Source organism: Triturus cristatus, chromosome 8, assembly GCF_964204655.1.
Source record: "Triturus cristatus chromosome 8, aTriCri1.1, whole genome shotgun sequence".
Taxonomy (NCBI): Eukaryota; Metazoa; Chordata; class Amphibia; order Caudata; family Salamandridae; genus Triturus; species Triturus cristatus.
In genome coordinates, this window is record NC_140591.1 from 297,125,701 (window position 1) to 297,147,097 (window position 21,397).

A 21,397-nucleotide genomic window follows, 5' to 3' on the forward strand; every position below is an offset into this window, starting at 1 on the left:
CCCCTTTTCTCCTTTTGTAACCTCCCATGAGGACTGGCCCTCTCACTGTTGTGTTACTGAGCATGTTTGATTTACTGTCAGTGTGCACTATTTTCTTAAATGGCTTTCTCCTATCGCACACAGGACATGCTTTTCTGCAATCTGCAACCCCTGGTTTCCAATTTAGCTCGCTCCCTCTCCTCCTCCCTCCTGCGTCTTTAAATGACGCTGCACGTTTTACATTGACACCCCACCCAGCTTTAATTAGCACCAACATCCCTCCATCCTGTTGCTTGTTTACATTGCTGCTGCAGAAATAGGAGTTATAAACAGAGGGTTTAGTAATGAATGAGGGCAGAGAAAGATTAAACTTGGAAAACAAAACGCATGTTTATGGCAAACCCACATAAAATGTAGTTTTCCCCACAATCACCCTTTCTCTCTAAAAAATGAGCTTTGCAGCCATGATTCGGACGTTAGAAACAACTTCCACAAAGGTGCAATGTGGCGCTTTTCAAAGAACAATATGATTTATTAATAAAGTGCCCTTCCTCCTCCAATGTCCGCAGAGACAGCTTAACAGTGAATTAAAGACACATTATGTAAAAAACACCCCATCTCAGCGGACATAGGAGAAAGGGCACTTTATAAATAATATTGTTCATACAACATTCAAGGCGCTTAACATATTCATCCCAAAGCTAACTTACAGGAAGGATAGCCGTTTACCTCCGTAAGTACAAATAAAAAGCTTCGTAAAAACGCATGACATGTACGGACATGAAATGCATTTTTTTCAAAGATTTTTCATTTGTATTTATAAAGCGAAACAGCAATCCGTCCTGTTAGTTTATTTTAACAAGCATTTGCAATGCAATAGGTCTTGCATTTGCAAGGTTTAAGCTATTGGCATTGTAAATGATAATGCCTTTTATTTCTATTTTGATAATTAACACATAAATAAAAGGCAGTCACTTACAATGCCAATAGCTCAAACTCTTGTACATGAGAGACCCATTTCAACACCACATATTTCAACTCTACCTAATTGCATGCTACTCAATACCACATAAATACACCCAACAAATATATTCTATGCCCCATACTCCACCACATGCCAAATAATTTCATTCAACATCTTTTCACTCACACTGTTTCACACCACACTTTTCAACTCCACACAGATCCATTCCACAGTACAAGCACTTCTACGCCTCATAGTAAGCGCTATATAGATGCAATTACAATACAATAAAATACATAATTCAAACACCAAACCACTTTATTCCACTTCACATTAACCCCTTCGGTGCTCATGACGGAACGGTTCCGTCATGAGCCACGGTTGAGCTGTGCTCATGACGGAACCGTTCCGTCATGACCACGCCCGCGCAAGATTCCGTCAGCACAGCGGCGGAATCTGCGCAGCATGGAAGGGGTTACATTTACAACAAAGAATCATCCTAATCATACCAAAAAATTCAACGGCACACCACATAATTAAACTTCACTACATAATACACAGCACAAAATACTATTCCACATAATTCACTCCACATAACTCAAATAGTTCAAAACAAAATTTCTTTCCACATACTACAACTGCGCACCATGCCATATAATTCGACTACACAAATCCATACCACACAGCGCCATGACTAACAATTCCTATCCAACTCACATAATTCCAATTCTAATACACACCACATACATCCACTCCATATCATACAGGTACAACAGCCAATACCTCTAATTTTTTCACACAGATCTTGCGCTTAACTTCTATCCATTTGTTCTTCATCACCAAAAACGCAAACGTATCCACACATTTCCAATCCACACCACCAAACACATAATACAACTCAACACAATTACACAACACACCCCATGCAAACATGCCACAACATTTAACAGCGCACCACAAAATCCACTACATACCACTCCACAAAATACCATTCCACAATAATTACTCTCCATAACACAGAATCCCACTTCAAGACGATTTCCAGTACACTTAATACCACGTAATTGCTATCCACATAATTCCACAGTACATCATGCCACATAATTCTGCTACACAAATCCACTCCACTCAATTACACAACTAATCCAATACAACCCACTTAATTCACTACACCCCACATACATACGCTCCATAACACATAGGTAAAAAAACATTGAGTTAAGGCTATTGGCATTATAAATGGCAAACTAATGAGACAGATTGCTTTTGTTACAAAAAATATCCCAGCAATAGCATAAATAAGGGTGCAGTGCCTTATGTGGCCAATAGAGGTCCCTTTACAACTCTACAGGGACACCTAGTAAACAGCCTGTGGCACTGCACTCTTTACTTGCTTCATGGATTTGATTTGATTACTTGTACCTACTGCTGGGATATTTAACACAAAAACAGTATCATTTTCAGCGCAAATAAACTTTCAGTAATGCGCGACCTAATGCATTGCAAACGCTTGTTTTTAAATGTAACTAAAGAACATGTGGTAGGGCATAATTTACAGGCAGCTCATTTTCCATTGAAATGGGCATTCCATTTTGAACAGACGTACAGTTTTACTGATTAAACTATATTGCACACAAATGAAATGTGGAAATTGGGTATCAGCTAATACTCATCATTTGGGCATCGCCAAGTAAAAGTGTCTTGATCTTATTAAAGTCTTTGCTTCCATCATTCACAGGTATTGACATTTTTGGTTACACAAAAAAATGACATTCTACAGCCTTTTTTTCATATTCAGATTGCCATATAATTCACTTTACTTTTTCTGACTGCAAAGTGAGAGGCGTTGGTTAACACCAATATCCAGGTTCAAAAACATAAGGTGCAATTTGTCAGAAGACGAGCTCTAACATTGGACCTCCGTCACTGAAGCGCAGCAAATATGAAAAGATAAAATACAGAACTTAAAAGGCATCTTTATTTATTGTCAGAAAGTGCATTACCATCGCACATTTCCACTCTGCCCACTGATATATGTAAATCACCACCAAGATGGACAAGGCAAGCCAACAAATAAGTTGGTTAAGTAAGGGCGGCAGTAAAGTCAACCAATAGTAAACAATGGGTGGGTTGCAAGCACCTTCTGTTCTTGGTAAGCTAATAACAGCTACACCGTCTGGTAGGCTCAATTAATAAATACATAAAATAAAAACACAATATATAAAATTTGCTTTTAAACTTGTCTGCATGAATTATATTCAATGGCGGCCACGCTCTTACCAGTACAAAAGTGCATCTTGAGCTAGTCCGTCTACACATACTCTAGTTTTGCCAGCTTTGCATTTTCAACACTAGCTCCCCCTATAAGGATATGCATTTTTAACCGTTAGCCAATGCACAGTCTAACAACACATCGTTGTGAGGTTAACTGGACTGAATATTGATAATCCAAACTATTCACAACACTGATGGACCTTAACCCCTTCCATGCTGCGCAAATTCCGCCGCTGTGCTGACGGTTTCTTGCGCGGGCGTGGTCATGACGGAACGGTTCCGTCATGAGCACAGCTCAACCGTGGCTCATGACGGAACCGTTCCGTCATGAGCACCGAAGGGGTTAAAACCACTTTTTCATGGTTACATTTTTGGACCACACACAAGCACACATAAGGTCTGAGAAAAAATCCAATTCTGACAGACATGGCCTGTTGCAAACAAAATGTATTTTCTATGCTGGCTTTATACCAAGCCACCAGACTTCAAGAAAACCGCTGCACACAATGTGCAAAATATTGGATCGTTGATTGCACTGTTGACTGCTCATCCTTCCCTTTTCAATGCTCTACTCTGGCATTTAAAGGGGCTACAACCTTGCACACCCAATGCGGAGGATGGTTGAGGGCTTGTGTATGAAAAAGGAATAAAGCTTACATTTTAAAATGTAATTTAAACAAGGTGGAAAGAATGAGTGCTTCTTGGTCATGAAAATTGTTTCGCTAATCATACATTCGGATAATAGGTTCTGTTACAGCAGCAGGGACATAAGAGAACAATGGAGGGAAAGTACAACAATACCACTTTTGTCAAAGTCTACCTGAAAGAGCAGCTGTCTGGCTGTGAAAGACTTCTTTGGGACATTCTGACTGCTTCACTGGGGGCCTTTGCTTCCCATTGGTTTTATGGTTTGCAACTCACATGTGCTTGCTTTTATGTGCTGACCATTTGTTTTAGACTGCCCTGCATTTCTTTGTCCCTCCTGTGGACCATAACATGTTTATCACCTCTGACTCCTTGTATTCTCACTTTTTTGAGAGGCACTCCAGGAAAGTACATAGGCTTTTAGTTATCTCCTGTATTGTATAAACAGCTGTATATTTATCTCTATCACAACTTGATTCCTGTGCAGAACAATGATGAGTATGACAGAGCATTGTTTATTTTGACCGTAACTCTTTACAAATAGTGTAACTTAACCAAACCGCTTTATTAATTTCATGCCCATGCCATTGGCACTGGAAGTAGAGGACCAGGGGTGCGGAAACACTCAAATACCTGGAGTTCAGAAGTGAATGAGCAATAAACAGGCCTTTAAATTTTTTTCTTTCATTTTGTCACATTTGCAGAGGTCAAATTTTAGGCTCTGTATCCCAGGAAGCTTGGTGTTTACTTTTCTTTCTCCACTGCAAAGTGAGAGGATTTATGTGATAATCTTGCTGGGAATGTAAAAAGGATGTTGGGTGTTATTTTTTACTAGCATAAAACAATGTAAATTCCAGTTAAAAAAAAAAAAAACTATAAAAATATTTCAGAATGTATCAGAATTAGGAGAGTACAAATTAGGTATTTTTTTGTAATTCTGTAGTGTGCTGGAAACAAATATTGTAATAGGAGCAAATCAATATACTAGGGGATGCCGATTTCCACACATTATCGTTTGTGCGCTGTATAGTATCAGTAAAACTGTATGTCTGTGCAAATGTAATGGTCATTTCAATAAAACATTACATTCGCTGCAATGGCAGTGCACTATTACAACATGCATACACCACAACACTCTACGCCATTCCACGCAACTCCACTAACTTTTAGCCATGCTCTGAACAGCAGCCATGCTGGTGTACAACATGGCTAAAACACAATGGAATAGCCATGCACAGGCGAAACTGAATGGCTTTGCCAATGCTCGTTTTACGTTACACATTTTTAAAAGCATTTGTGAAACAAAGCTTAAGCACAGTTTCTGACATGCATTAGATTGCACAATTTCAAGTGAAACTAAATCAACTTACGTGGTCAATAGGAGTGCACCTTCATTACACCTTTCCAAGGCCTTCCGTGCAGGAGGTTTGGAAACAAATTCCACAAAACCTTTCCCTGTAGCCCTACCACGGTCATCTACTATGACGATGGCTCTCTCTACTGGGCCAAACATGGAAAATGCTTCTTCTAAAAGTTCATTGGATACTACTGGAGAAAGATTTTTAACAGCCAGGGCAGCACCGTGTGTAGCAAAACGGATTCGAAGTGGTCTGCCGTTCAGAATGGTACCGTCCAGTTCTCCTTTTGCGATTTCAGACAATGTCCTTGATTCCTATTGGAGAAATAAAAAAAAATGTAAGAATCAATTAGTCCATTTGATTTTGGACATTCAATTTAAACCTACCAGAGAAAATTTTCTATAAAAAAAAAAAAAAAGTATATATTATATATATATATATATATATATATATATATATATATTTTTTTTTTCGTATTAGTTTGGGGGACATTTTAGTACAATGGGGAAAAAAAAAAAAAGGACGTAAACAGGAGGGTGGGGTTAATGAGTGATGTGATTGTTTTAAGTTAAGGACTAACACAGGCGCCTGTGTCTGCATAAGCTACAGGGGAACATTGCTATGGATGGCTTTGAACACTTGAAAGGGAATTTGTAGAGGGACATGCGCAAAATGCTAGCGAGCTTAGATTCTTCAGAGATATTTAGAGAGAGTGGACCTAGGAAGGTTGTTGAAGTAATCAGTGGGAATGGACCAAGATACCCCCTCTCCCTACCCTGGGAGATAGTGTGCTTGACAAATCTGCATAAATTGATAACATAACGAAGAAAGGACTACTGTTATGTTATACATTTTTGTAGAGCGCGGCTAATACCCGAAGGTTTTCTGGCGCTATTGCAAAGGGGTCCGTCCTTAGCCTGAGACCGGGGAGTAGAAAACTCAAAGTGCAAACAGACTGGTCTTGAGTGCCTTTCTGAATTCCAGGTGGTTGGCGATATGTCTAAGGAAAGGTGGCAGTGAGTTCCATGCCTTGGTTGCTTTTGCTAGGAAGCTTCGCACGCCCCAATTCGCTTTTTTTACCCTGGGGACTGAAACTAATTTGGCCTCCAAGGACCACAAGTTTCTTCCAGGTGTGTACCATTGAAAATGCCTTATCAAGTGGTGGGGTCCACTTCTATACAAGGCTCTGAGCGTGATGCACATAGCTTTAAACAGTACTCGTTTATTTACAGGCAGCCAATGCAATTTTTTTATCTCCGCCGAGATAGAGGCATATTTAGGGATACAGGATATCAGTCTTGCTGCAGCATTTTGCAGTAGCTGTAGTTTTCTCTGTAATCCCTCCTGAATGTTAAGATAAAGACTATAACAATAGTCTAGTTTTGATAACGCCAGGGCAGAGGTAACCATCCTTTGAGACTCTTTGGAAAGAAGAGGCAGTATCTTTTTACAGGATCGCAAAGTGTATGATGTCGAAGAGACTACTGCATTGACTTGGTCCTTAAACAAGAGTTTGTTAATAATGATGATACCCAAGTTCTTAACTTTTCTAAATTGTGTTGGCAGTGGGCCCAATGACTCTGGCCACCAAGTTAGAGTCCAGAAGTTTGGATTGTTTCCAAACAGCACCACCTCGGTTTTATTGGAGTTTAGCTTGAGGCAGTTCTGGGTCATCCAGCTGCCCACTGCCAACATACACTCCTTAAATTCTACTGCTATGTTTGAATGTCCTCCGGGGAGTATAGAGACCACAATCTGAGTGTCGTCTGCGTAGGAAGTAAGGTCGAACCCAAAGGATTCGACCAGGGGTTTTACATAGACATTAAAGAGTGTGGGACTGATGGACAATCCCTGTGGAACACCACATGGTAGAGAGAAAGCCTTAGCTGTAGTAGTCAAACTAGCTAAATTGTGTCAATATGCGTCTGGCAGACAGGAAGACCACCCCACTTTGAGCAGGAAGTAAGGACTGGGCAAACCCAAATGGACAAGTCAAAAGGCTTGGGAAGGGGTGGAAGAGAAGAAGTAAACAATGTGTTGTACCGCTTGGTAGCACACTGCCCTCTAGCAGAGGCAGCTAGAACAAAATCAATAATTATGTTTGACAGGGTAAGAAGCTGATGGTTTGGATGCCAATAGGAAAATTGATAGGAGATAGTGAATGGGGGAACGTTTAAGAGGAAACAGCAACAGTGATTCCAAGCGTAATAGTTGAAAGGTTCGTGAAGCACCACATATCGTAGAAGCTCAATCAGCAAGCAGGTGGGAAAAGGCAGATAAAAGTGCAGTACAATGAATGTCAAACCAACAGTTATCAGGCACACGTTAACCACAAAAAGGCGTTTCGAAAACAAAAGACAGTGTAAAAATGGTTATTATCAAAATAAATTAAAATCTAAAATTCAGACTCACACACCAATACTGCTCCACTTTAGAGTGATATGACCAGAAGTGGATTGCGGATAAAGAAATGATACACTGCACTACAGACGTAAAGACCCAGAAAAGCAGGCCCACACGACTAGCTGGGAAATGGGGCCGCCTCAGGCCATAAGCCTATTCTAATAGGTTTTGATGGCTACTTCAACAAGATGTCAGCATCGGTTGGGATATCTAAAAAGGTCAGACCCCCAGCCTCGCTACACAGCTCACTGAATTGGAACTGGGAAGAGGTATTTTTAACTCTCCGGCAAGTGCAGCAGTGACCCCTACTGACCTGTAAGTAATGCCATATACGAAACAGGGGGGGGGGGGGGGGACGACGACAATGGGGCTAGATTTAACGAGGTCCAACACACATGCCCCACAAGATCAGTGACAAAAGAGGGTGTGGAGTTCCTCAGGGTTGGAGTGGGTGAACGTAAGGAGGCCAGGTGGGTGTGACACAAATCGTGTGTATCCACCTGGAGAGAGAAAGTAAGGGGTGAATTCCCTTGTCGGAACTAGGGCTCTCACACACCTAGCAAGCTAAGTGTCATGCTTCATCATATGAGCCTGCCCCTCGTCAGGTTGGTGCTGCAATACCCGATGGGCACCCAGTACGGGGCTCTTTGGCGGGGATCTTCAGTTCCTGCCGTAAAGTGCAGTGGGGGTAAGGGGCGTAGTCAGTGTAGATGGGGGGGGGGGGGCGAGTGGATTAAAACAAGTCAGTGAGTCCCAATAGTGTTTTATTCATGAAGGTAAACTGCCTGGTTAAAACTGGAAGAGTGGCATTGAACTAGATACACGGTTTCTAGCTGTGTAGGCTCACTCTCTAATGGTCAACATGTTTCGTGCTCTCCACGTCAGGAAGATCAAAGCACTTAGTCAGGACCAAAAAGACTATCACCACAACATGATAAGTGAGAGTCTACATACCACGTGCTCAGGTAGGTACCCTATTAAATGGGGACAAAGAATAAGTAATAAAGAAAAACATATGATCACAATACGTTCACGACACAAGAGATCAGGTACTGTTCAAGCAAGCAATAATACACTCGTGCTCAAGGTGTGGTAGGGAGGGTAAAAATTCAAGCATTAACCGTGTGGCTAGGAGTGTCAAATGTGCAGACACACGGTAGTAAGCATGAACAATTAAAATAAGTACATGGCAGTACAATTGAATTAGAATTAACTACACCTTGAGCTCGAGTATTACCACTTGCTTGAACAGTACCTGATCTCTAAGTGTCGTGAACGTATTGTGATCATATGTTTTTCTTTATTACTTATTCTTTGTCCCCATTTAATAGGCCACAATGCCAGAGACAGTATGCAGTGCGTGCCATAGACAAGAAAGATGTATTCTCCAAAGCTCCTAAGCTTTCAAGAAGACCAACTATAGCAATCTAGAGACAGTTCTGGTCTTATTCAAAGATAGAGAGGTAGATGATCTGCAGAATGGCATGTAAATTATATAAAACAAGGTTATTTCTTTGGAAAGGGTGCTGTATGATTATCACAGGATGCATACATTTGAGTGAGAACAATGCTAGGCACCGGGTCAGTGGTCAGTAGCAAGGCACTCTCTTCATAACCAGAAGAAAGGTTATGAAGAGGGTGCTCAGTAGCCAACAGTTTGAAAACGGCATTCCCTCCAAAAACACACTCCTGGAATCCAAAGTGGAATACCTGGAAACTGTGGCTGAATAGCGGGGACACTCATTTACTCTTTACCTGGCACCTCAGGCTCAGATATTCAACCAACTCACTGTGTCTTCGCAGAGGCAACAAAGCACAGAGTGTCTCAACATAAGAAAATCTCAGAAAATAAATTCACCCTCTAGAATTTCTAATGTATATGTCAATTGCCAACCACCAAAAATTCTACAATACAAGGCTGCTCAGCAGTGTAGATCCTATAGATAGGGCACTGTGGATGTTATAATGTAATGAAAAAAAATCTTCAACGTCTCTTACTCAATCTTACATCATTACCGTTCACCTACTGGACCAGCTCCACTTCACAGAACACAGCATATGGTCCTTCTTAATCAATAGTGTGCACAGGTAATTTACCTGCTACATTTTACATCTACTGTAAAAAGATTTCCTCATGGAGAGACGGCCAAATCTTCTGTTTCGTAGCTTGTTAAACATTACGATAGACTCTTGAGAGGCCCTTCCAACTCTCATGACCCATCCAGCCCTCGTGACTTCCAGTTTTACATGGAGGTGGAGGATGCACGAGTGATACTTTAAATAGATGGTGAGTTGGGGATTCATACCTCAAAGTTTGCAAACACAAGTTGAAAAAAAGTATTTAATGAGCAGCCACGAGATACAGCCCACTCAAAAGAGTCTGGGGTGAAAGTTTGTGAAGCAGGACTCTATTTGTAATTCCATCTCACCTCAGAGGCAACCTCCGATGCATCCCCAGATTCAAATGGCCACTCACCAGCTGACTACTCCTTAATGAACAACATACAGCCCGAGACATACCACAGAACGAGAGCAAGAGATGCAACGCCCAGCCCCCATCAGAGGCGACGACAACACTGGGCCCTGAAATACACAACGGTTGCTAGTTGCAAAATAACTGAGAAAATCCTGACACTGAAGGTATACCAAGTTGCTACATACTGGGCAGCACACTCTCCGCCACCCATTAAACTTTGCATGGTCTTGTTCGACATAACTTGGGCAGCTGCCCAAGCGGGTCAGGGAAAGCAGAATGAGTACCAGGAGGCATACTGGAACCAAAACACTGGGGAGAACAGCCTCTCTGCTACATAATATGTGGTGTGTAACTGGTAGCAATGTCAAAATCCTCTAGATAACTCATCTTCACAGAGGCAGTTACAAGGAAAAAAGATAAACAGCAAGACACAGCCATTAAGGTCATCATGAAAGAAGTGGCGGCACTCAGGCTGATGCTTATAGGCGTGGCGAACAGCACATCTAAAACAGCTGCCAAGGTCTAAACCATCCTCAAAGATATCTCCTCCTTGAACCATAGATTGTCAAGTACGGAGACCAGGCTTGATCATATGTACCAACGGTTGGCAGTCTCCATAGACTGGGAACTAGACCACTGGTACGTTTAAAAAAACCACAAAAAAAAAAAAACAATTGGCTGAAGTTGAAAAACCAGAGCCGCCAAGACAACATCCGTATTTCATGGTGCCTGAAAAATTGGAAGGATATAATACCCCGAGGTTCATCACCAACCCCATTTTCACCATCACAAAACCCTCTTTCAACCCACCCCTCGCGTTCCAACTGGCTCACAGAAAAAGACAATGCACAACAGCTAAAGAATCACTGCGACAAATAATTGCCTGCTTTCTCCGCCACCAACAGCTTCACGCCATACTTCTGAAGTCAAAAAAGAAGAGCCTGTTTCTTCACGAAGACCACAAGATCTACACCTTGTAGGACTTGCCCAAGAAAACAGATCCACTTGAAAGATTCTTACAGCTATACCCAGTCAAACAGGGCATCCGAAATGGTCTCATGGATCTGGTGCACACGTTGACCACTCAGAACAAGACCTCTGAACTTAGTGAACCTCGGACTATTGGAATGACACTTGGGAGATATTTACGGCCAGTGCAATGGACATTAGGGCGGACAGACATTCCTTGAGGGCCAAGAACCCCCCCCCCCCCCCCAAACCAACCTGCGACTCAGCCCCGCTGAGGGGGAAGACACCAAATAATGATCTGGAAGACCAAAACCCAGGCACACTCTCAAGGAACCCCATGCAAGAGACAAATCTTGATCTCCACTGAAGATCACATGACCCACGTAACTGGGGGCTTCACAATAACCTTGCACGAGTAGAATGCTCCAGAATACATCTCCATGCCTACACACTCGTTCTCCCCATCCTTTCCTAGTTTCATTTGGTTAACCGGGATAGACATGATGCGCATACACACACTTCGAGCACTAAGAGGTCCTCAGCTCGGTGCGCACCCGACCGGCCACAGCAGGACCCGCTAGTTCTTGACCAACAGCCTCAAAGCAGCTCATACACCTTCCCACCCAACTCACATAGGTCACACACCACAGGCATACTCCCAGTGTCTGTGAAACACTCACTCCCTGTGGTCAGACCACACTCTGCTTCCTCTGAGACGAGCAAACTCACTTATACAACTACATTTCTATTCCCACGACTCTTAGCACCTCCTTCCGCTCCAACATTGAGCCACCAGGAACTCCGATCCACATGAGCGGAGCACACACATGAAGCCCACTTGCAAGAAACACCCATTCTATGCAGAAAGCCAGAAACTACATAGGGATGGGTGGGAAGACAATGCCAAGCTAGTAAAGGAAACTCTCTGGGAGACAATGAAACCAACTCTGACAAACTATATTGTATGGGCTGGGTCACAATTCTATCTGCAAAACATCTTCCACTGAAAACCTATAAAGTTTGTAAAGACCATCATGGGCCATCACACAGTCATTAGCGCCTCTCTACATTACCAGACATGGCTCCATATGCGCCCCGCCACACTCAGACAAACCATCCCAGGCATAACATTCTTAAAAACAGCCTATAAACTACACACTACTCTGGAGAGACTGGAACATAGTACAGGACCCCTACATGGGCAAATCAGACCATCTCCTGTTCAACAGGGCCTCCTCAAGGCGTGATGATAGACTTTCAAATGTCGGACCCCTGGAGACTCCTACACACCACGACCAGAGACTACCATACGTCACATGTGAGCACAGTATCCACACCCGCATAGATTTCTTTCCGGCCAAAAGACCCATACTCGCCTATTTAATCGATGCCACCATCATGCCAACAGGGGTCCACGACCATGGCTCAACCTGGGGTCATTGAGGCCGCGACCAGTCACTGGAGATTGAATCGGTCTCAAACACCCCGTAGACAAGGACAGACTGCGTCACCGCTTTCTAGAACAAAACAAAGGGATGTTCCATTCCCAGGCACCTTGTGGGCAGCAGGAAAAGCAATAGTGTATTTAGCAAGACACCGCCCGACGGAAGAGGGGCTTCACTTAAAGACCCAACTTAAGGCAAAACTTGTAACACTGAAGGCCCAATACTCCGCAACACACACCGACTGTACTACTACAATCTAAGTACCAACATAACGCACTATACACTTCCGAAGCAGAAACAGCCTTGTTGCTTTTCAGCAGACACATTACGAGCGGGGAGAAAAGGCAGGTTGTCTTCTGGCTCCAGCAACAAGACTTTTCGCATACCACATCGGACACACTTCACACTGGCGGTACACCCCCCACACAACATTCTTGGGGCTTTTAGAGGCTACTATGAAAACCTCTACTCTCCTTTCTATCATGACATGAGATCCCCAGCCTCACTCATGGTGAGCGACTAACTCTTCAGGTGGACATTATAGTGGAGCTGACAAGTATACAATCGACTGTCTTCTGTACTGTAAATCCTCTGGAATTAATGATTAACCGATCAAATACTACAGGATGCACAAGTACTTACTAGTCCCCTTGTTACGTAAAGTCTGCCGAAAATCAACCTCCACTCAATGAGGCAAATGGTGCTAACCTAATACGTATGCCTAATTGGAGTAAGAAGCCCAAATTCAATGCCAATTATTGGCCTGCCTCACTACTGAATGTCAACAAAGATCCTGGCCAAAATCTTGCAGGATAGGCTTTAACAAATCCTCTGCCCCAGTCCTCGAGAAATCTACTTACCCACTTGCGATGGTGAGTCACATGGTATGAGCGCGGGATGTTTTTTTAGGGACTACTGGCCTATACACGTGACAGCCAGGGCTGCTTGTAATGGTTACCATCTGCACCCTTAGACATAAACAAAGGTACAAGAAAGGGACGGCCTCTCCCACTTATTATTTATACTTGCTCTAGAGCCTCTAGTCATTGCAATTCAAACCTCCCCAGACATACATGGCATGCCAACACCAGGAGGAGGAACATAAGATATCACATTACACGGATGACAATCTAGTAACCCTCACAAAATCTACCACTTTTTGAGGACCCTCGTGGATCGCATCTCTCAGGTATCCTGCCTGTCTGGCCACAAGGTGAAATGGGATAAGTGTGGACTCTTACCGTTCAATGACAACACAACACTAGCAACCATAGCTAGACTGTCGATCATATGGCCGACCCCAACCCCGAGATACCATGAGACAGAAGTCACCTATGGTCTTTTAAACATAACTGAACTTGATCCCAAACCACTGCACACACAAAATCAAGGCAGATTTGCACCACTGCTCTGAACTAAAAGCTTTCTTTCTGAGAAAAAGCACTGCTAATCAAAATAATTGTGATGCCTAGACTGAACAGTGTTAATTATGAAACACCCGCCCCCCCTTGCAGATTGCAAACCACTTGATGGCAGCCATCAAAAATCCTTGAAAAACAGGATTGAAACTTGGGAAACTGTTTGCAGTCACACAGAGGTGGAATGGGATTACCCAGCTTTCATAACTATTGGCTGGCATCACAACTCGTGCCACTCAGGTACATTCTGCACAACATACTGGACAATAAGATGGATGAAATTGGTTAACAGTACTCCTTGGGCACTACTGGAGTATAAAAATGCTGTACACTGGAGATCACAGCAACCGATATCAACACATTCAGTGATCAACACTATAGTCTATGGTGGGGCACGGCACACAAATCCGCTAAAGACAAAGACGACTCTGCATGCACAAGCTCCCCTGGGGGACAAGAACACTTTTGGAAAATGTTTAAAAACAAAAGAAATCCATCTTCTCTTGGATGTGGTCTGTGGACGGGAGTTTACATCTTTTGCAGTAGCCCAAAAGCAGCTTGATCTCCACTCCAGGCATTTCTGGGGTTATCAACAACTTCTACACAGCTTGTGTAGGGCCCAAGGCGCCCCATTCAAGAGCTGCAATCTTCACAGGATACAGATTATCTGCAGAAATGGGTCACATACTCGGGTGGTATCCGGACTGTATAGGATCGTGATAGACCACCAGTACTCGTTTCGGTCTCATTTGCTGAAGGCTTGGAGATATGCTAGGCTACAGATCACAAACTCAAAGAAAACGATTGGGCAGACCTAGCTATCCAAGCCCAATGCCTCAGGGAAGCATGCTTAAAGTTTAGCTATTTTAAAATGCTAAACAAATGGCACGAGCCACCCCGCAGGTCCCTGATAAACCCTACAACGTGTTAGAGGTGTGTGTCACCGAAGGGGGGGGGGGGGGGGGGGGGGGGGACATAATTCAGTTTTTTGGGAATGTCCAACTCGGACCACATACTAGGCTTGTATTACGACCACATTCAGACAGACTGTAACCGACAAGGGCACCCTGAAAGCACAGAATAAAGTTTTTCACAACTCTGATCAATGTCCATCTATAACCAACCAAAAATCCAGATGGATTGCTAGAGCCTTGGCCAATATCTGAATACAACCACTATGGCACACAAACTCTAGCCCTACACCTAACACCTGGCTCCAGGAGATGTACAAAGTAGCTGCATACAAACAATTGCCAACTTGAACTACCAATTTGTCAAGTTTAGGAACACATGAGAGACTTCCTCGCTGAACCCCGATACTTAGAGGCGTAATTGAACACAGAGTCAGAGGCGCCTAGCTCAGGCTGTTAAACAACAGGCAGGATTAAGACCCCCAACCCCCCCCCCCCCCCCCCCACCATGGGTACCAGGTATCGGAGGAACTCGTAGGACAGCTTCCCCTCAGAAGACACAGTAGGCCACAGCCATACAGGCCCTTCTTGAATGTGTGTGGGGGGGGGGGGGGGGGGGGGGGTTATGAAGGGTGGCTGGGGAGCAGCTGGAGAAATGTATACTCTTTCAGCGTTTTATAACACCTATTCCCGCAGTTCCTTATTCTCCTCGCTCCACTCACCCGTACCCATCTCTCTTGCCCCATACACCCCCAACCAGCTTAACATGGAGTCTGACCCTCCAATGGGAAGGTGCAGGTTGTACAACCGATCACACCCCTTGAAGGCTTTTATTACTGTTCTGGTTCTTTGCACTTCTGATATATAATGTAGGTAATCATGAGGCTAATGGTGTATCTAACTGCAACAGTTGATACCAGTATGTAAACTGTGGGGAGGTATGCCAGAGGCTTGAAGTACAGATTTTAGAGCAGTACTCCTTGAGAGCACTCGTGCACATTTCCACACAAGAGGATGGATCACCCAAGAAAACAGAGGCTGGCCACTTGACTGGTTCCTTTAGTCATTAACAAATGGACCTAGGAAAAAAGCAAAAGCACTGACCACTTAGATATTTCAGACATGACAGCTGGATGTTATTGTCTAATGTGCCAAACCACCGACAGGTCAAGAAGCACCAATTTCCTGGAGCAGCGCTTATTAGCGTTTTTTTTGTTTTTTTAAGTACACTGCAACTGATTCCATCAAGTAGGAACCTATTATCAAGAAAAGTGTACAGTAAAAACATCTTTAGTTTTATTAGAGGCTTGTTTTAAGTTGAAAGAATCTCTATATCGCACCCGAGAAGCCAACATCTTTTCACATCCTTAACGGATGGATTAATGTTAGATGTTTGAGTAATGATGACAGAGCAAGATGTTTGTCTGAAGTACTTACAGCTAGCATACCTGCCCCCTGCCAACATAGACGTGCTTGCCACTGGCAGTCTAACTAGTTTGCTACACGTCACTATTATATACTTGCAGGTTGGAGAGCTGGAACAGTACCAGAAACCCGAAACCCATCAAGATGACGGCACAAGAAGACAAGTTGCACAATAAAAGGCAGAGAGCAGAAGAGACCAACTAATCTAACCATGTTGAGGGACAACAGCTTAGCATTAGCAGATAGCCTTCCAATACCAGGGTAAATTAAACCACAAAAGTGTAATACAATAAAATTATTAGCATTAAAAAAAAAACCATTCACATCAAATAACAGAATCCATTTTCTATAAGACTCAACATATGGAAAAGAGGAATAGAAACTAGAGAGTGTGCCATAATGAAGGAGGCAGATGATGCAAGTATTCAGGGAAGCAAAACTATGTGCTGTAAATGCATTATGTTGCCCTGTCGCATTTAAATTGTCTAGGGGAAAAAGCTTTACACTTCAATCCATGAATACCCAAGATGCTTCAAGAGAAAAAGCATTTGCCTAAGAATATTTAGAAAAGCACAAATAAGATTATTTAGGATATATTTACTGGTAGCACAAACGATAACTTAAACATGCAAAAGAACTAACCATATCTATGCATTTTCAAGTAATGCTGAAGAAAATTCTATCTTTAAAATTGACAGTGCAAAGTATCAAAATCAGATAAGGATAAACTAAACATGAATACCAGATACACAAAAGAGGTAACTTTTTCAGGGAAATGTCACCTTACACAATACTACATACCGAACCCGTATCAAACCTGACCCTCCATACCCCTTACTCAGGTATATGGGGGACACTATTCCCCCTTTTAATTTTGGACCAGTTGAGTACGCTTTTTGCGGATTTGGGCTCAGGAATATGGAAATCATCCAATTACAGATTCCACTTGATTTGACCAATGAATTTTGAAGGCTGCTCCCATTAATTTCTGCACCAGGAGTATAAAGGATATTAAGATACGAGAGCCCTGATGAAGTTCAAATGTTTGAACGAAAAGCGTTGGCTGGATGTCTGTTTAAATAGGATTTTTTCTAAATATGCAATAAAGGAAGAAAATTAGTTTTTAACAACTGAGGATTTGTGGATTCCTATAGTTCCAGGTGCACCATTCCACTCCTTTGTAAAAAAATCAATTTCTGCTTGGCAGCGGTATCCAACGAAGGCAGGCACTGGAAAAGAAGGGCACTGGGTCCCAATTGGTTGGAACTTTGTGAGGTGCAGTTAAGTCCGCCGTTGGGGTTTGTGTTGTTCCTTCTGTGATAGAACGTGCTCATGATGGAATGCCTGTGTGTAAACTTGGACAGACCACAGGGCACTCATTTTTAGGCCTTGCGCTGCAGTGTGCAGCAGTGCTCGCACAGCGCGAGACCTCTTGTACGGGCTTCAGAAAGCTGTCCACACGCTTGTGCGTGTGGTTTTGCTTTTGCAGGCTGCAATTGGCTTTAGCGTGCTTTTAAAAAAAAAAAAATACAGCACACAATTGGGCAAAGGCGGGCGCATGTCCCGCCTTTGCTCCGCCCATTCCCACCGGTGTCTATTACGCGCATCCGCACGGCACAGACAACAGGCTCCCTCGCCCCCCGCTCCTCTGTGGTGCCACTAGTTTCGATTAGTTTCCGCCCTGGTTTGCTTTCTTCGTGCTTTGTTTCTTGTAATGGTGTGATTAGCTCGCAAGCCGTGTGTCACGAGCAGTGTGTGGAGCATTCTCTGAGTGTCACTGTTATCTCCGCAGGAGCGCTTGCTGAATTTGTCAATGCGTTCATTAGGGGAGCCCTTGGAAGGCTGTCACTGCTGTCCTGGAGAGCAACACAACCCGTCGCTGACTTCACCGGACGAGCACTAAGCAACTCTGCAAGAGCTGTCAAAGGGGAGTGCTCACACTTCAGTCACTGCTGTCACTCAGCGTCCAATGCGGTAAGCGTGTGTCCGTCACTTTCAGGTTCACTCTGTTCAAAGTCGTCAAGTCGCCCTGCTGTCACTGAGGTGCAGTGTGTAAGTGTAAGTCGCTCTGAAAGCCCCGCTGCCAGCAAAAGGTGCACCTGACAGCTCTCGAGTGTAATTAGTATAGTACGACTCTTTGCTGTCACTCTTTCACATGTATTAACTGCTCGCTGTCTGCCCGCAGTCACTGAAGTTTGTATGTCCATCAAGACTGTCACTCTGGGAGTCCCGCACTAGAGCGGTGTTTAAATCTGTCACAATCAGTAGCACTCACTATAGCACGTCTGTCACTTCCATCATCTCTCGGATGCAGTCGCTTCTTCAGTCTGTCCCTGTTGCTAACCTGCGAGGTGCACTCGTCACTGCTGTCAGCCTGTCTCTGTCACTTGTGACACTTGTCCCGTGGTTGTCTGGCTGTCACTGGGGTGTGCTGTGTGCGGTCAACGTGTCACGGTGTAAACATTCGTTAGAACAAGTTTAACTTTGTAATAGTCAAGGACAGTTCCCAGAGAAACTGTTAACTTCCAGTCTCTCTCCTGAAGTCACCGCGCCAAGACGGTCTCTGTTGCTAGTCGCTACTCACAATACACTGCCTTTCAGTGAACCCCCATTGTGATGTCATGGCACGTGCTTATGTGATGTTCAGAATGGAGCGCATTGTGAGGCGAAGCTGAGAAAGCATGCGCTGATTAAATCATACAGTTGACCTCTTTGTGATGTCATGCTCGTTAAGTAATAGGACAATGCACTCCATTGTGATGTCATGTTCATAAGCTGCAGCAGTGTGTCTTTTTCATGCTCCCCACAATCTGTTGCGTGAGGTATACAAGAGGCCAACCTACGGGTACCGTGAAGGCATATTTCCTTCAGGCATTATATGAAGCTGGCCTGCACATGACGGAACATCAGCGTGACATCACAATCGCTCTACAGCAAGAACAGCTGCAGCGTGTCTTTTAATCAGTGTCACCCGTGCTGTTGTGATGTCACGAAGGGCCGCCTTTCTGGTGCCAAGGATTCTTCTTGCTGTGGTGATGCCGCGGATGCTCGTCTGTGGTGAAATGGATTCCTCCTGCTGTGGTGTCACAGATCGCCTTGTGAGCCCGCCCAGTGAGGTCATACTACCTATCAATAGCCCATGCTATAAAGTCACACTGCCAGCTGCTGTGATGCCACAAAGCTTCTCTCGGATTAAGCATCCCTGCATTGATGTCATAAAGCTCCAGCTTTGAAGTCCTCCCCCAAGCTGTCAATATAGCATGTGTTCGGATGTCAAAGACTCGCTGTGTTGTAATAAGGCTCCTGTGCCGTCATAGTGGCGTGTATCGTAAAGTCATAAAGCCTCCCTGCTGTGATGTCATATATCCTTCATACTGCTCCTCCAGCAGCGACACTTTAAATTAACTGAGGACACAGTATCAAACAATTTACTTAAGCTCGGAAACTGATTAATCCAGGTTTTTTGGTTTCACTTTGTCTCCTGATCCATCCGCTTTATTAGCTTGCTTTTTGTTTACATGTTTTCAAACCTCCCGATTGTAAATATTAAACAGCTCATGCATACCCACAACCACTCCACTGCAGAAAAAAAAAACATAAGTAAGAAACATTGCCCTTTACATCGCCAGTAGCTCTAACTTTCACCAATGCAAGACCTATTGCATTGCTAATGCTTGTTAATCTCCTGGTCGGAACCACCCCTCTTTCCCCTGCACAACGTCCACCTACAACTTTGCCTAACTAATACTGTTCCCTTGCTTACCTCCAACTCTAATTTGGATGTAGTTAATTACAACAATTGGATTCGAGAAGCAATAGTCCAACTAGCCCCTTTAAGATCAGTTTCCCAACGTAGACATAAACCTACTGCCCCTTGGTATAGTGCGGAGCTGAAAGACCTGAAATCAAGATGCAGGCGTGCTGAACGCGATTGGAGGTTGCATTATACTACAGAAGGCAAACTTAACTATAATAAGTCTTTTACAGATTACAAAGAAGCTATTTATAGAGCTAAAACAGTTTTATACTGGTAAGATAGAAAGGGCAAAGAATTCTACCAGAGAACTCCTTAAGACTGTTACCTCCCTATCTAAGCTTCAACAAGGGGAATTGTTTTATCCCGACCAAAATGTATGTGACCAAATGGCAGGGTTTTTTCAGTCAAAGGTGCAAACTATAAACAACAAATTGGAGGGATAGGATTCTGGCCCCCAAATTCCATTCACTCAGGACAGTGAAGAGGGGTCAGTAACTTCTAATCATTTATTTAGTTACTCCCTAGTTACACAGGACTCGGTAAATGATCTCTTACTGGCTATCAAGTCTGGCTCACCAGAGGACCCCTGTCCACCGAATACAATTCATGAGGCCTCTAGACTAACAAGCTCTCTCTTGACCACCCTTCTAAACACCATTGTAGGATCTGGAGATGTTCCTACAGTATGGAAGAAAGCATGCATTAGGCCCATTTTAAAGAAGCCCTCCATGGAGCCTAGGGATGTCAAGAGCTATAGACCTATTTCCTGCATCCCTTTGGCAGCCAAGATTTTGGAGAAAGCCATTAATCAGAAATTAAATGACTTCCATCTCCAATAATATTCTGGATACCTCACAACATGGTTTCCGTGCAGACCACTCTACGGAGTCCGTACTGGTTAGGACCACGGAAGAACTTTGCATGCAAATTGCTAGTGGTGGAAGGGCTATCCTGATCCTACTTGACCTGTCGGCCGCGTTTGACAGGGTGAATCATCTAATTCTTACGCAACGGCTGAGACAAGTGGGATCAAGGAGAAGGCGCTGGCTCGTCTATCCTTTCCTGGCAAACAGAGAACATAAGGTTTGCTGGGGCAATCTTAAATCGGACACATTTCATCTCTCTTGTGGAGTCCCACATGGGTCCGACGCTTTCACCAACCCTTTTCAATATTTATGTGAAGCCATTGGCCAATCTAGTTAGAGACTTTGGTTTCTCTCGTGTCTTATGCAGACGACACTCAAATTATAGTTTCAATATCTTCTGTTAATGAGGTGCCGTCTGCAAGGTTTCATAGTTGTCTTGGTCCATCATACAATGGCTGCACACCAACTATTTGAAACTAAATACCCAGAAGATCGAAGTCATGGAGT

At 43.6% G+C, this 21,397-nt stretch overlaps 1 protein-coding gene across 1 annotated transcript in view; it reads right to left on the reverse strand.

The window, feature by feature from the left end:
• Positions 1-21,397, reverse strand: part of PSPC1 (paraspeckle component 1) — a 315,433-nt gene that overhangs the window by 286,980 nt on the left and 7,056 nt on the right. The window contains exon 2 of the mRNA XM_085621553.1: positions 5,233-5,534. Within this exon, the coding sequence (XP_085477679.1) occupies positions 5,233-5,534 (302 nt within the window). The remainder of the gene's footprint in view (positions 1-5,232; positions 5,535-21,397) is intronic.